Source organism: Tachysurus fulvidraco, chromosome 5, assembly GCF_022655615.1.
Source record: "Tachysurus fulvidraco isolate hzauxx_2018 chromosome 5, HZAU_PFXX_2.0, whole genome shotgun sequence".
In the NCBI taxonomy this organism is placed as follows: Eukaryota; Metazoa; Chordata; class Actinopteri; order Siluriformes; family Bagridae; genus Tachysurus; species Tachysurus fulvidraco.
The window spans coordinates 26,170,265-26,186,674 of NC_062522.1; the positions used below are offsets into that span (position 1 = coordinate 26,170,265).

Consider the following 16,410-nt stretch of genomic DNA (forward strand, 5'->3'; position numbering starts at 1 on the left):
TGTATATACAGTATTTTAAATTAATATTTTTCATTTAATTTTACACTTTAAAATAATAAAAAATGAATACATGCAATAACTCTTATTTTTTCCTATTATATATATATATATATATATATATATATATATATATATATATATATATATATATATATATATATATATATATATATACACACAGTTGAGGCCAAAATTATTAGCCCCCCAGGAATTTTGGAACATTTTCTTAAAGATCGTTCCAATGTTTGCAGCATTGATAAAACTTGATATAATCAAACATTCACCAGTGCTATTTAGTAGCTTTTGGTACATTTTGGAATATAAAATACATTTTTAGGATTGCTTTATATCAAATATAGTGAAAATGGGGTGGTCAAAAATATTAGCCCCATGTGAATTTTCGCTTTCAAAACACAGCTTAATTAATCAATCAGCTTTCAAAATACACCTCTGCAGTCAATTGGCTTCCTAACAACACCTGGGCATTCAATCAGCATAAAAGGAAACACAGGAAGACAAAGGAAATCAGTCTTTAGCTCAGAAAGAAGCTAATGGAGGCTCATGATAACGGGGAAGGCTATACTGCCATTTCCAAGTGTTTCACAGTGTCTAAAACCGCTGTACGTTGCATCATTGCCAAGTACAAGGAGACAAATTCTGTAAGAAACAAACCTGGGTGTGGTCATAAGCACAAGATTTCAAGAACTCTGGAGAGGAAAATAGTCAGAGATGTCAGCAAGATGCCCCAGACATCTGCCAAGATGATTGTTGCTGACCTGGCCTCTTCTGGAGTTGATGTTTCAAGGAATACAGTTGTGAGGGCTCTTCATCGTGGTGGGCTTCGGGGCCATCGTCCCAGAAGAACCCCTTTACTCAAAAAGCGGCACATCACAGCCAGACTGAGGTTTGCCCGTGAACATATGAAAAGTAAAGATGAGTTTTGGGAGTCTGTGCTTTGTTCTGATGAGACTAAACTGGACTAAACTGGAACATGGATGTTGCTTATGTTTGGCGAAGAAAGGGTGAGGCCTTCAACCCTAAGAACACAGTTCCCACAGTTAAACATGGTGGTGGGAGCATCATGCTGTGGGGCTGTTTTGCAGCTTCAGACACAGGGAGCCTTGTTCGGGTGCATGGCATCATCAAAAATGAAAATTATGTTGACATTTTGAGGGATAATATGCAGAAATCCGCTCGTAGTCTAGCCTTAGGTCGTCGCTGGGCCTTTCAACAAGACAATGATCCAAAGCATACATCGTAATTGGTCCAACAGTTTCTGAAGGATACTAAAACCAAGGGTCCTGGAGTGGTCCGCACAGAGACCAGATCTCAATCCTATTGAGAATCTGGCGAGTGCTCAAAGTGAATGTCCATGCTCGGAAACCATGCAATTTGAACCAGCGTTTCATTTTTGCCCTTTTGTGTTTCAGCTCACTATTTCAATTAAATATCCTAATCAAACTTAGTGGATATATTGTCTATGTTATTTTGGAAATAAATACACTATAAAACATTTGTTGTTAATGGTCATTTCCATGGAGAAATCAAGAGTTTTGTCTAATTTCATAAGGGGGCTAATAATTTTGGCCTCAACTGTACTTCTGTAAAGCTACTTTGAGGCACTGAATTTTTAAAAGCACTATAAAAATAAATTAATTTAATTTAAAGTCTTTTTTTAAACCATTGATTTATTAACCACTATAAAACACTTCATGTTCAACATGGTCCTGAAAAGTGAGAAAGTAAATAAAAATTTACTAAAAATACACAAGTTATAAATAGTTTTCCTTTAATTTAGTTGAAAATAAAGATTTACTTTATCTTAAAGCTCTTAACTATTTACGGTTTTGGTTTTGCTTCTTTTCTACTGCCTTTGGGTTATGATAATCTCTTTACTACTTCACAACAACCCGAGTCTGTCCTTTACCTTTTTATTGAAAGGAAAATGACATCATACAAAAAGAAAAAGGATAAAATAGTCACTGTGACTCACTGTCACAAAGCACATTTACATAACGAAATGTAATCATTTAAAATAGCCTACATTATGTGTTTAACAATTCTTATGGGTAACACACCTGGTTTTCAAAAACCTGTAGGCATCTAAAGAGATGCCTTTTCTTGACCATACTAGAGTAACTGCTTTGCTGAATTTGAATGTCTATAGCTGTTTTTTTCCAAAAAACTTCATATGTTGATGCAGGTGAGATTTCACGTTGCAATCCAGTTCTTCTTCCACAGTTTCTGTAGATTAGCCTTCTTGGCTGTTCTCAGTTTATCATGATGAAATTGGATTTGCAGTGTGCTAAAAAGAAACAGTATTAAAAAGAAAATCAAAAGATATTCACACACACACACACACACACACACACACACACACACACACACACACACACACACACACACACACTCTCTTACCAATGAATTCAGTCACAGGATCATGCTCCCCTTCAGTGCGGATCGTTCCAGCAATACTGTCATTCTCCAGGATTGGTAAAAATAGCTGAACAAAGTCTGAGGTATATGGTGGTGTGATCACATCCAGAACCTCAAAAAAAAAAAAAAAAAAAAAAAAGAGGAAAAGAGGAAGTAAGTAATATTAGTTTTGATTTTAAACGTAAATTAAAATGTGATCACATCTTTGTTACAATGAAAGCTTAGTAATGAAAAGTTACAAAAATGTTATGAATTTTCTCACCTCTGTAACAAAATATCTGATAAGAGAGATATCTGTATTGAGTTTCTCCAGGCATTTACGCATGTAGCTGACAACAGGCAAGACATAACCTCGACTTAAAAGGTGAATCATGCGGTCAAGCAAAGTCTTCTTCAGCTCCAGCTATGTACATCCACAAAAAGACAATGGAAATATATTATGTATCCTGGTCACCATTCTTCAAATTAAATCAAAATTAACCAGTACACATTTTAATAAAATAAAAAAAAATTAAAAACTATCATTGAAGCATAATTAGTTGTACTTGTATCCAAGATTGCGGTAAATATGAAGGATGAAGCGCTATCTGACCATTTCTGTGTTTACTTTGATTTATTGATCTGTCCTGGCACTGATGCTACATCTGTCTATGTCAAAAAAAGGCTCATAAATGAAGACACCAGCGAGGTATTTATGAATGCCATATCAATGTTGCCAGACATATCGGCAGACTCTGTTGATGTTCTCCTTGAAAATTTTAACTTATATTATTGATGGTATAGCTCCAGTAAAGGTCAGGATGATCACTGGCAGACATAAAGCACCTTGGAGAAACACAACAGCGGTACAGAGCATGAAAAAACACGCAGAAAAGCTGAACGTATGTGGCGGAAAACAAAACTTGCAAGTACATTATAGCATCTATAAGGACAGTCTTCGTGCTTTCAATGTAGAACTAGACACAGCTAGACAGATCTTCTTCTCAAACATTAACAACAACATAAACAACACTCGCACTATTTTTGCTACTGTAGAGACACTAACAAACCCCCCAAATCAAGTTCCTAGTGAAAACTGGGTAGGGCTTTTTTTTGGATGTGTCAAAACTTCCTCTTGTTAAACAAAGACAAAACCAAAGTCACTGTATTCGGAAATAAAGATGAAACTCAAGGTTAACACACACCTTGACTCTAGGGGTCTAAAGACACAAAATAAAGTCAGAAATCTTGGTGTGATTTTAGAGTCTGACCTTAATTTCAGTAGTCATGTGAAAGCGATAAGCAAATCAGCTTACTACCATCTCAGAAATATAGCTAGAATTAGATGTTTTGTCTCAAGACACAACTTAGAGAAACTTGTTCATGCTTTCATCACCAGCAGGGTGGATTATTGCAATGGACTCCTTACTGGGATCCCCAAAAAGACCATTAGACAGCTGCAGCTCATACAGAACGCTGCTGCCAGAATTCTGACCAGAACCAAAAAATCTGAGCATATCACTCCAGTCCTCAGGTCCTTACACTGGCTTCCAGTTACATTTAGAATAGATTTTAAAGTATTGTTACTCATTTATAAATCACTTCATGGCTTAGGCCCGAAATACATTACAGATATGCTAATTGAATATAAACCAAGCAGACTACTCAGATCATTAGGATCAGGTCAGTTAGAGATACCAAGGGTTCACTCAAAACAAGGTGCGTCAGCATTTAGTTATTATGCCACCTATAGCTGAAATCAGCTTCCAGAAGAGATCAGATGTGCTTCAACAGTAGACACTTTTAAATCAAGATTAAAAACACATCTGTTTAACTCTGCATTTACTAAATGAGCACTGTGCTGCTTCACACTGACTGCACTTTTTATCCAAATCACTTTTACTCCTGTTTTATTCTTTTTTAACACATTTTAAACTGTTTTTATTAAAATCACATTTATTTTCTTTAATTGTTCTTTGTTTTTATTATTACTATTTTATCGTGTGTTTCTTATTTTTCATTTTTTCTCTCTCTCTCTTATAAATTGTTTTCTAATTTCTATGTAAAGCACTTTGAATGACCTCTGTGTATGAAATGTGCTATACAAATAAACTTGCCTTGCCTAAATATACACTCACGGTCTACTTTTATGCAAAACACCTGCACATTTATGCGCTTACTAATTAGCCAATCACATGGCAGCACCACAATTCAAAAATCATTTAGATACAGTTGTAACGTTCACATCAAATGTCAGAATTTAGAAAAAGTGTGATCTCTGTGTCTTTGATTGTGGCATGGATAATGGAACCATGTGGACTGGTCTGAGTATTTCAGAAACTCACTTAAACTCCGTTGTATGCTATGATAGTGCGATTTTGTTTTTTTGTTTTTCACACTGAGTGAGTGAGTTTAGTGGGTTGAATTGCCTTGCTGATAAGAGGAAAATAATCAAGATTTGAGCTGCCTGCCAGGAAGGATATGATTTATTTATAACTTACTGATATAATCACTCTTTCCAAACACAGTGAGCAGAAAAACAATTCAGCATGCACAGATCTTCAACCTGGAAGTGAATGGGCTATAAAAGCAAAAGGCAATGCTGGGTTCCACTTCTGTTATCCAAGAAATTGTATCTGAAGCCATCATGGGCAAAGATTTAACCCAAACTGGACCGCTAAAGATTAGATATTTCCAGTTATAATTGGTCCAACTTTGGTGAGTCTGTGCCTATGATAACTTTAGACATGTTCTATACAGATATTCAGTCAAACATGCTGCTTATGAGCTTTCATATTTTAAGTCAAATAGTTTTAACTCAAACTATTCCTAAAAAGTATTCTTTTCAATGTTCACTAATGACTACACTAATAAAGTGACCATAAGATTAGAAATTGTCATCTTAAGTGGCAACATAGGCAAGCATAACTTAAGCATAATAATTTTCTTTATTAAATGTTCTTTGTGGGAAACATTCTTAAAATTCTGCCTGACAAGAAATTTGTGGACCAGAAATAAATATTGTATAAAACATCAACCAAAAAAGTAAGCCCATTACAGAAGCAGGCATGAAAGCCCAAGTCATGAAGCTGCCTCCACCATGATTGACCGATGAGCTCATACGTTTTCTTTCTCTTTCAACTTTTTGGCTTTCTATCACTTTGCTAAAAGTTCTTCCTGATACCAATAGTCCATAAAACTCTTTATAGCTCAATGCTGTTATCAGTTATTCTCTGGCCCAATTCTTACGCCTGATGAGTAGTTTGCTGTGGTGTGGCCGCTTTATTTCTGCAATCTAAGTCTTCTTTGAATAGTGGATTATTACACCTTCATCTCTGCCCTATGGATTCAAGGTCACTTTTGTTTACATCTTTACAGCTCTATGTTTCCGTAATCAACTGCTGCTTTTTTCCTTAGCTGATCTCTTCAATGCTTGGTTGATAGGACACTAGTGGTTTCTTTCTAATACAATCTAACAGGGTACACATGGGCAAGAAGAAACACAAACATATCAGTTATATGTTCCAATATTTTTTAACACTTGGGGAAATGGTGGATTCATACATAAGGTACCAGGTTCTATGTTGTTGAAGAATGAAAATTCTTTATATATATATATATATATATATATATATATATAATATTCGTCTTTTGATCTCAAACCCAGATACCTTCAGGGTCTCTTGTCATTACAATATTTTTGGAGGATTTTTTTTTTCTTCCAATTTCACTCCTCCTAAATACCAGGGCTGGTGAGAATAAGTCGAGACATTGCTTACCATTCTTACATATGACTCACAATGCTTTAAAAACTGAAGACAGCTTTGTGTTTAGACAGAAAGAATACAGTTCTAAATTCTGTGGTTTGTTCCATCTAATAAGATTACAAACAATTCCTCCATCAAAGACTCCTCCTTCAGAGCAAGTGACAAGATGGCTGCCCTGTCACAACATGTGACAGGGCATCCAGGCAATCATTACCTACAGGACAACCTTAACCTACCTGTGACAGTGATGCCTTTCTTCTAGACCCAGTTTGAACCACAGAGCGACATGGTGACAAGGAAGACCGCCCCTCCTCTCAACAACCAGGTGCTTGCTAGGTCATGCAGAGTTAACCTATAGAAGGCTGCTTCTACCCCTACATCGGGAGATGTGTAGACTATCTGGCAGATGTCTGCACTGACATCTTCCACATTTCCCTGAACATTTCCCTATCCTGCCTTAATTAATATCATCCCATTACACTGAGAGCATTGTAATGAAGTGCTTTGAGATCCTCGCCATGAGACCTAGACCTAGCAAGAGCCTGCTACCTTCCTCACTGAACTACATGCAGTTTGTATTGTCCTAACCACTCCACAGACACCACTAGTGCCATCACCCTCCATCTGACCATTACCCATCTGTACAAAAAAGAAACACACACATACTCAGTATCTCTTCCAACTGTGAAACCTCAGCTGGTCTGGATTGGGAGCAGCATATCCAAAACCGCCACACTAAGCTCTGGGGCCCCTCAGGGCTGTGTACTGTCTACTGATGTTAACTCTGCTGACTCATGATTGTGCTTTTGTCAGTTTCAAGTTACAGTTTTAGTTCAGTGACCATTGTTGGTTTTTCTTTCTTTAATAGAAAGGTACCAACAATTTTGTCCACATCTATATTTTTGATACTTTTGCAACTCTAAAAAAAGAAGGACAAATTTCTCAGACAACCAAATCTAGATATTTTATTCAGGTTGTAACATAAGCCAAATTAGACCATTGGAATCACCAATATGAGTTAACTTGGTATGCATCATCTCATCGTGGACTTGTTAAGGGACATACAAAAATTAGCACAGTAAGTCTAATACATTCAAAGTTCGTTTGAACAAGTGTAATTTGCAGGTTATGTGTGGGGTTGTGGTATGTGTAAACAGAAATGTACCTGTTCCATGACATCAAGTTGAGAATGCTCCGTTTCAAATAGTTTGATAAGTAGCTGCAGAACCTGTGGGTGTAGGAGTTGATGGCATGTACTGATCTGATAAGGGAACAAACAGACAGAAAAAAAAGTGTTAGAGTTAACCCAATACTTCCATACCTCTTGAATTACAACTTCCAAATCTGCAGCAAAAGCAAGCCATATGATCGTGTAAAAGCAGTGTATAAATTATACAAAATTTTTACCTCATCCAGTAAGGCCAAATGGATGGGGGTGTGATCGGTCTGCAGCTGAAAATAACGAGGTTCTGACACAGTCCAATCAACCCACTTTAACACCCCCATTGCTACTACTGGAAACCTGACACACAAGAGTACGGATTACAAAACAAAGAATCAACCAACGTAAAAATGCACATTTTTACATGTAATACTGAAAAAGCTTATATTTACTGTATGCTCACACCTGATGCATTGGTACAGAGTGCCGAGTTCTGCCACTAGCTCTGTTGCTCCTTTATTCTCATTACAGCACAGATTATGAACAGTCTCAATGGCTTTGGAGGTGGACTTAAGTTCATCCTTATTGATATTGACACGCTTGTTCTGAGCAAAAAGTAAAAGACATATACAATAAAAGGTGTCAAATGTTTACGCAAATGTTGTGGTAACATTATCCTTAACTAAAATACATTTTTGTGGCAATATTCTACCTTTAGGTACCCACTGTGAATACTTTAATATTAAATTATTTCAATTATATAATATGACAACTCTGACAGAAATCAAAATTTGTCCTATTCATACCTTTTTCCATGTCTCCACCACACTAGCTGCATAGGCCAGAATGTGAATATATTTGTGTTTATGGTCCTGGTTTATCTTGGCTCCAGGTTTAAATAAAGACTGCATAAACAGATCTAGGAAGGCTGGAACACGGATCTGAATATCCACATAATGTTATGGTTAATTATTTACCACTAATATGTAAATATGACATATAAATGTAAAAATTGAAGTTGAAAACAGGCATGTACAGGCAGCAATGATGACATAACCTAACACTGTAATAAATGACTTTAACATTTACTTTAGGTAAACATTTAACAAAAGTAAAACATGCATCTGCTTTAAAGTAAACTCAAAATCAATCTTGCTTGACCAAGTGGAGTCTGACCAGTTCCACAGGTGGAGGGTCCATACTGCTGAACATCTTAAAAAGAACTGTGATATCTGCTGGATTAAGTGCCCCTTTGGACAGCATTGCCCCGAGAGCCTGGCAGGCACGTGGGTATGCTGCTGCTGTCCCTAGTGCTAGTGTGATCTGACTTGCATCATGACCACTAGGAACACAATAAAATACATAAACATAGATAAAATACATTAAACATAAATAGAATGTTAACAATCTATACACAAAAATTTTCTGTCAAATGATCTATTTATTTATTTTTTTAAAATTCATTTAAATGTTAAAGCAAAATTTAATTAGGGTGGGTAGGCACAGTACAGTAAATGTATTTATTTTTTTTTGCTGTTGTTTATTACAATAATAATAATAATAATAATAGCTATTATTATTGTTGTTGCTGTTATTATTATTATTTTTTTTATTAAGATATTTTATTAGTTTTTGGTATATCATAATAAGTAACCTCCTATTATAATGTTTTAGTAGTAGTGTTGTGTCATGTCTTAACATTTCTTTAAATCATCCTGCACAGCTTGATGGTTATATGTGCCCTTTAAAAAGTGAGTCTTGTACAATTATTTAATATCTTACTGCACCTCTGTAGAGCAAACTTCTGGACTTCCTGCCCAATGCGACGAACAACCGATCCACCCTGCTCCTCCTGTGCCAGAATGGTCATCATGGCCTGAGCAAAAAGGTATGTGTGCTCACCATGACACACCATCTTCTGCTCAACAGACAGAATATGCATGCAATTAATGTACTGTAGTAGCTTTAATGTAAAAAAAATTATAGACCCTCTGCAACTATAAAGCCATCTGGCAACCTAGACATTTTAAATAAAATAAATTTGGAGCAATCATGAGCTGTCTTATTTAACACTGTGTTGATCTATAGAGTATTTTAGTGGTTCTAAATAGCCAGAATTAAAGTCAAGTTTTTTTTCTAAAATGCAGTGCTGTGTTGTTGAGTGTCAGAATTTGAGAAGTACTAATAAACACATTCAATTTGACCAGATCTATAAAAAACGATTGAAACTGTAGATGACTTGTTAAAGACAATTGGGAGGGATAATTGGTCTGATGAGCTCTCCATGCATCCCATCTGAAACTATCAGTTGGCGTACTATGAATTTAACAGGCTTATCTTGCTTGTTAGTTCCATAGTATGCCTAATTTCTATTGCTTAAAAAAAAACCTATGAAGCATGCTAAAATCTACATAAATAAACTAGATATTTATCAAGTGAAAATATTGGAACAAATGTTTCTTCCATCCTAGGTGTGCCCTCTTAAATTGACTATTTCTACAAATTAATAGAATAGAATTAAAAAAGTAAAACATCATTCATAAAAATTAGGCACAACCAATACCAGATTGTGGAATGTCCTAAAAACCACTTTTGTACTACCAACCAGGCATCATAGAGGTCAGGCAAGGAAAACAACAGCGGTTGAGGATGTTTGTGACATCGCCAACAACCTCAACAGAGCAGCAATCACAATTCACTGTTCAAAGGAGACTTTGAGAGCACAACAATATAGATGCCATAACAAAAGATGTAAACCTCTCATCGACAGTAAGAATCAGAAGGCCGGAGTGGAAAAGACATTCAAAGATGAGCCACAAAAGTTCTCCAACTAAGATTAAGCTCTAACAAGGTGACAGAAAAGCTAAAGTGTGCAAATGAAAAAGATGTATGTAATGTCATGACATGGGCTGGCATGGCTGCTTCTGGAACGGGCTCACAAAGCTTTACTGATGATGTTAGCAGAATTAACCCTAACCCTAACAGCTACAGAAACATTCTGTCTGACAATTTACAGGGAAATGCTAATTAAAAATCTTATGGAACTTAGTAATATTGAACTAAGAAACCACATCCACAAATACCCAAAACACACCATCCTCCATTAAGGGAAATGAGTGTTATACTGGCCAAGTCATTCACTAGAAATTAAAACAAATAGCAACTGAAGAAAAAGCATCACAAAAATGAAAACGAAACAGTTTGATGCCTTTTTGTTGCAGGCATGGTGCAGGTATTGCAACCATGCAATAGGCAATAAATATTAAGTAGGATTTATATTAACACTATATGTTCCAATACTTTTACTCAATTAAAAATGGATACACTTAAAGTAATTTTGATATAGAAACTGCCTTGCCATTTTTTAAAGACTGAAAGAAACAAAATATATTATGTGATCCAGTATAGCCTTGGTTTTAAAGGAGTGGTACTTTAACAATAGCATGCAATGCTTTTCCAAAACTTACAGCAAACTCGGGTATGTTTTTCTCAAGGTTCTGTTCTCCCCCATCAAGCAGTGTGGAGAGCGATGTACGTAACACTCGGGAGAAAACCTCCAGCTGCTGACAGGCTGTAGACACACTCGTGATCTCCCCTTGGTATCCTGCGTCCGAGATCAGCTAACCATCATCAAGGCCAATGAACATACAAATCAGAACGAGCAGAAGCACTCACAATAAAGAGAACTAATCCATAAAAAAATGTAATTAAACTCTTAACTGTGTATTTGAAAAACATCCTTAAATAAATAAGTTATTATTAACTAGTTATTACTTCATTTCAGTCGATTGCTGTTTTGCACAATCCTTTACAATATATCAGGTAACTGCTGCTATAATACTGTGATCATTCCAGTATTTCTGCACACGCAATATCGATTGAACATACAGTATTTACACTGGTCAGCGCTGTTTCTGTTTATTGTCTTTTGTGTAATGTCTTGTATTTTTTGTTTGCACTGTCTTTTGTCCTCACTGTCTTGTGTGTCTTGTCTTGCTCTGTTTGCACAGATAGACTTTACAGCCCCGTTTACACTGCAGGTAAAAGTGGCCCAAATCTGATTTTTTTGGGGTCAAGTGACCAGGTCAGACTTCTTCAGGAGTAGTGTGAACACTCAAATCTTGCCCAGATCTGAATTTTTCAAATCAGATTCAGACCACTTCCATATGTGGTCCTGAATCAGACCCAAATCTGATTTTTTTCCAATTTTACGTCAATCTACATCAACATTCGACACAATTATGTGCCGACGAGTATGCACACAAATGTGACTACGCCTACAAAATGGATCAAATAATCAAAAGTTGCCCTTGACATCCAAAAATTTTCAAAACACTGCATCTCTGTGCTGCCAATACACAAACATTTAGAAAGAAAAGCGAAAATGCTTACTTCCTCCATAACCTCGCCAACTTTAGCGCAACGGCATGCTGCGTGTGACGTCATTGTTATTGTTATGCGGGTTCAAACATGCGCAAACAGTAACTGATACTGGTACTGAACACTGGTATCTGATATAGGCCACATTTTAAAAGGTAATGTGAACAGCCAAACAAAAAAATCAGATCTGAGCAAAATATCCGAATTGAGCATTATGACTTGCAGTGTGAACGTGGCCTATGTGGCTAGGACTGATTTACTAAGCCCTTAGCTGTCTTTGTTTTATGTAGCAACATGGTCCTGCAGAAACATTGTCTCATTTCACTGTGTACTACAACAGCTATATATGGTTGAAAAAAAAAAAGCTTCTTGGCTTGACTTGATAATCATTAAATAGAGAAAGTGATACTACTCTATACAGATTCTCACAAAAAGAGTTCTGTTACCTTGACTGTGAAGTTGAGCATCAGGCAGTCTGGATGAGCTTCAGCTAGTTTGTAAAAGAGATCTCTCCATGTAGTATGAGCAATCATCTGCTCGAGCCATGCTGGTGTCTAAAAAAACCCCAGAACAAAACAAAAAGCAGATTACACACAATATATAAAATAAAAATGTTTTTATTCAGGTTAAATGCTATAATTGCAGGAGCTGACTGATACTTCACAACATTTAATCATGTTATAACAATACATATATGATAACAATACAGAATAAAGCAAAACTTTACTTCTCCTTCTACTGTAAAAATAGAGTCAGCTTTTTGTGGGTCAAAGTGTTTGATGAGAAGACTCTTCAAATGGTTTTCTACTCGTTCCTGCACCTGAGCTGGCTCCACACCTAGACACACATACAGGGTAATTGGTGCTGTTTATATACAGGAGTTTAAAAGGAGTTTATACAGGAGTTACCCAGGAGTTACTTAGTTATTCAGATAATTGCTAATACAGGAAGTTTAAATGTTTTCTTATTATTACATGGTTACACAACAAAATAATTTGCACAGAACATTTAGTAATAATAAAAACTTCAAACTAAATCTAAATATAGTAATCATTATTAATCAGTAGATTTATTTAAGTTAATAATGAGTATATCATTTTATTGTCTGATACTAATAACTACTGCCCCTTGTAATGCCATATTACAGAACGTTTGACCAGGACCACATTATCATCTTATATTCTTCACTCCCTTTGTCCACACCCTGACTCACTGGACTATCAGTGCAAAAGCTAATGATTACATTTACATACATTTACAGCATTTGGCAGACACACTTATCCAGAGCAATTTATATTTAAGTTATACAACTGAGCAAATGAGGGTTAAGGGCTTTGCACAGGGGCCGAGCGGTGGCAGATTGGTGGACCTGGGAATCAAACTCACCACCAATCAGTAATTGTTATACCTGCATTTAGCTTGTGTGTACTAATCATGATTCATATTTATGGTTGTCAATAATATTAGATTCTCACCCATCTGAATGAGCCACTCAGCCAGCAGGTTCACTGTTTGCGCCACAGCAGTATAATTCTCCGACAGGAGTTGAATAACATGCTCAGGGGAACCACCTGCCTGAAAATAGCTGGAGCCGTGAAAGACACATGGATAAATGACGTGTAGGAGTTGTTAATTACAAAAGGTAAATTATCTCTTAATTTTTGTGTTTTTCAGTACAGTTAAACTAGTCCCTCTTTGTGAACCCATGATTATTTAGCTGCATTAGAGGCATGGTAACAGCTCAAAGGCAGCTGTCAGAATAGTCGTAAACTCCAACATGCCCCAAAAAAATCTTGATCATTTTAAATAGAGGTCTCTGAAGTCTCTGACATCAAAAAAATTTGAATAAAATGAGTATTTTTAATCCCACTCAGTCCTGTGCTCAAATCGGAATAAGTAATGCAGGGTTTTGCCTACATTGAAAATTTGTTGGTGGTAGCCAAAACGATTTTTTGTCCCGCCAAAGCCTTATTTGACGTGTAATTGGGTTTTGTGAGTGAAGCAGGCTACTGACGAAGTGACGGAGAGAACGATAACAGTGTGTGTGTGTGTGTGTGTGTGTGTGCGTGCGTGTTGACAAGTCCTAACAGCCAGGATTCCCACACAACACGTGCGCTAAAATCCGATTCGCGACCTAATAACTCCTTTGAGCCGATTCATTATGATGAATGGTTAAAGCAATTGGTCTGCCCTTCAGTGTCTGAACCATTCGTTACTTCTTAGAACATACACATCTGAAATGAGAAAGTAAGTGTGCTTCCCCATTTAGCAAGAGTGTTTAGTAAAATTTAGCCTTAATAATCTACAGTATGTATAGGCCTATGACAAATGTGTAATAAATTACCTATAAAATCATTTAGTTTAAAGCTAAACTGGAGTGAGATGAAACTAGATCAAAGCACAAAGCAAGCTGTTGAGGGCTAGCTGCTAATTTTATTACATTTTAGATGGTAAAAAATTACACTATTACACCTTTTAACGCTTTTTTTATTACACCTTTTTAATGCTACTAAATGAAAAAGTACCAACATTTAGACGTATACTGCAAGGTGGCTGTGGATGGGCCCCATCGGGATGAAATCGACTACAGAGATCTTGTAAAAAGGTTCTTCAGCGTTAATAAAAAGAGACGAGTTAAAATTTTCATCTGCAGGCTGTGATATTTGTAAATAGATAAATTGTGATACCTTTGACATTTCAAATATACTTTGGTATTGATGATGTTTACATGTAAAATAAGTTGTAATCGCTTTCTTTTACTATCTAGCCTGACATTGATCGTTTTTTCATGAATAAATAGGATAAGAAAAAAAATCACAAACTGTTTCTTTGTATTTGTTTAAAATGTAACATTTATTGTCAATATTGGGCTTGCGGATCATGTGGGCACTAGGGTACTCTTTGCTGTGTGTGGATGAACATGTCGGTCAACCACCACCAAAGACCAATTTTGATCCAAGAAAAACCCTGTAATGTAACTTTTAAGTAATTTCAATTCAGAATCACAGATCAGTTAATATAACTGGGCCAGGTGGAAGGAGGCTCTGTTTAATGCATAATAAAATGCACATTTCAAATTGGTAGGCAAGCTGCTGTACACTATGTTCAAAACAAATATGGAAAATAATTTTACTGTAGAAACCAAGTACACGCCTTCAGTATTTCTTAACAGCAGTGGCTTGTTTCAGTAGGATAATACATCCTGCCACACTTCAAAAAAGAGTTCAGAATGATTTAAGGAAGATGACAAAGAGTTCAAGTCCAACACATGGAGACTTTAAGGATCTGCTGTTTGGTGCTAGACACCACAACACACCTACACAGGGTTTGTGGACTCAATGCCTCAGTGAGTCTGAGTTGTTTTAAGGGCACAAAGGTGACCAACACAACACTAGGTGTTAATGTCTATCAATTTCAAAGGTTCCTTTTTATCAAAATAGCTACTGGTTCGATTAGTTTGACTCTAAACTGCAATTAATTTGTAAAAGTAATTCATTTCTATCTAAAGCACAGAGGTCACTGTAAACTGATGCTGAATTATGAACTGTTATCCGTGAACACCGTAAAGTCTCTAAAAGCCGCGCACCAAAACTTTAAATGCGTCTAGATGTGTCGTTGTTTCAGGAAGGCGTCTGGTTTAACCGCAGTTTCTCGGCGTGAGACAGTACTCACGTTTTCAGCGTGTTAAACACTGTGGGCTCCATGATGTAATCCCTACTGGAGAACTTCTTCAAGCACTCATCTTGTACTTTATCGTCTGTCTCTGCATCCGCGTATCCGTCTTCGTCCTATAGAGAGTAGCAGGTTGCTAACAAATGAAGAAAACGCTAAACATCGTCTTAAATTACATTCATTTATATATAAATGTTCAGTTAAGTCGAACTAATCGTGGACAATAAAATGTCCCACACATGACTGCACTGGGAGATAAAATACAGCTGTAAAATCACAAAAGTTAAGCTTTAGCTTTACTATGAATATCTGTAGTCACCGCATTAGCGTCTTGCGCCTCCCAATCTCCAGCACTGCTATAATATTCTCCATCCATAATTATGTGTGGGTCGTAACGCAAAGCATCGAACTTGTTTTATAGATGGTTGCCTTTACAATCATACAACACTCTAAACAAATGGCGCACATGTATTACGTCATTTCCGCCTTCGTCTGGTCTCAACTTACCAGACTGACTGTTTACAATCCTTAATTCGGCGGTATTTTTCTTGTTTACTCTTATGTTTTGTTCAGAAACAAATGACACATTCGACACGTTTTTCTCTTCATACATACAACATTTTGAAGGATATCATGAGTTTGTGAAGAATAATGATTTTATTTTACTATTCCAGTATATTGAGAGAACTTATATGAGAGAGAGTTCATGTTGGTAACATTTGTGTGTGGAAATTTGATGATAATAATAAGTTAAAACCTTTAAGATGCCTTCATTTCATTTGAATAATTCTATGCAACTTAGGGAATCTGTTTCTGAGGTCAAATGTTCACATTAACCATCAGAATGGTGAAAGAAAATATGACATAAGTCACATAATAGATACCAGACTGGCTGGTTTAAATATCCCTTTAACTGCTGATCTCAGGATTGTTCATGTATAACAGTCTCTACAGTTCACAGAATGGCTATCAGTATTGTTGCTGAACAAATGCATTCATTCAACCGTGAAAGAT

General features: G+C 36.3%; 1 protein-coding gene across 4 annotated transcripts; it reads right to left on the reverse strand.

The window, feature by feature from the left end:
* Positions 1 to 1,917: 1,917 nt before the first annotated feature.
* Positions 1,918 to 15,883, reverse strand: nelfcd (negative elongation factor complex member C/D). Of its 4 annotated transcripts, none has more exons than XM_047813158.1 (15): positions 15,716 to 15,883; positions 15,397 to 15,512; positions 13,200 to 13,309; positions 12,452 to 12,561; positions 12,171 to 12,278; positions 10,812 to 10,964; positions 9,132 to 9,262; positions 8,506 to 8,686; positions 8,151 to 8,285; positions 7,810 to 7,949; positions 7,590 to 7,704; positions 7,348 to 7,443; positions 2,699 to 2,839; positions 2,419 to 2,548; positions 1,918 to 2,305 (listed from the first exon to the last, which is right to left on the reverse strand). In XM_047813158.1, exons 1-15 carry the CDS (start codon positions 15,770 to 15,772, stop codon positions 2,271 to 2,273), a joined length of 1,758 nt encoding a protein of 585 aa, XP_047669114.1. In that variant the 5' UTR covers positions 15,773 to 15,883; the 3' UTR covers positions 1,918 to 2,270. The 4 variants fall into 4 exon arrangements, with proteins under 4 accessions (XP_047669114.1, XP_026989243.1, XP_047669115.1 ...); XM_027133442.2 differs by having other exon boundaries at positions 8,521 to 8,686; positions 15,716 to 15,882; XM_047813159.1 differs by having other exon boundaries at positions 15,697 to 15,848.
* Between the last annotated feature and the right edge of the window lie 527 nt (positions 15,884 to 16,410).

Coding starts and splice junctions, on each gene's coding strand:
- nelfcd (XM_047813158.1), bottom strand. CDS start 15,772: ATGGATGGAGAATATTATAGCAGTGCTGGAGATTGGGAGGCGCAAGAC. Junction 10,965..12,170: donor TGCTCAACTTCACAGTCAAG/GTAACAGAACTC, acceptor GATGATGGTTAG/CTGATCTCGGACGCAGGATA. Junction 2,549..2,698: donor TCAGATATTTTGTTACAGAG/GTGAGAAAATTC, acceptor TTTTTTTTTGAG/GTTCTGGATGTGATCACACC.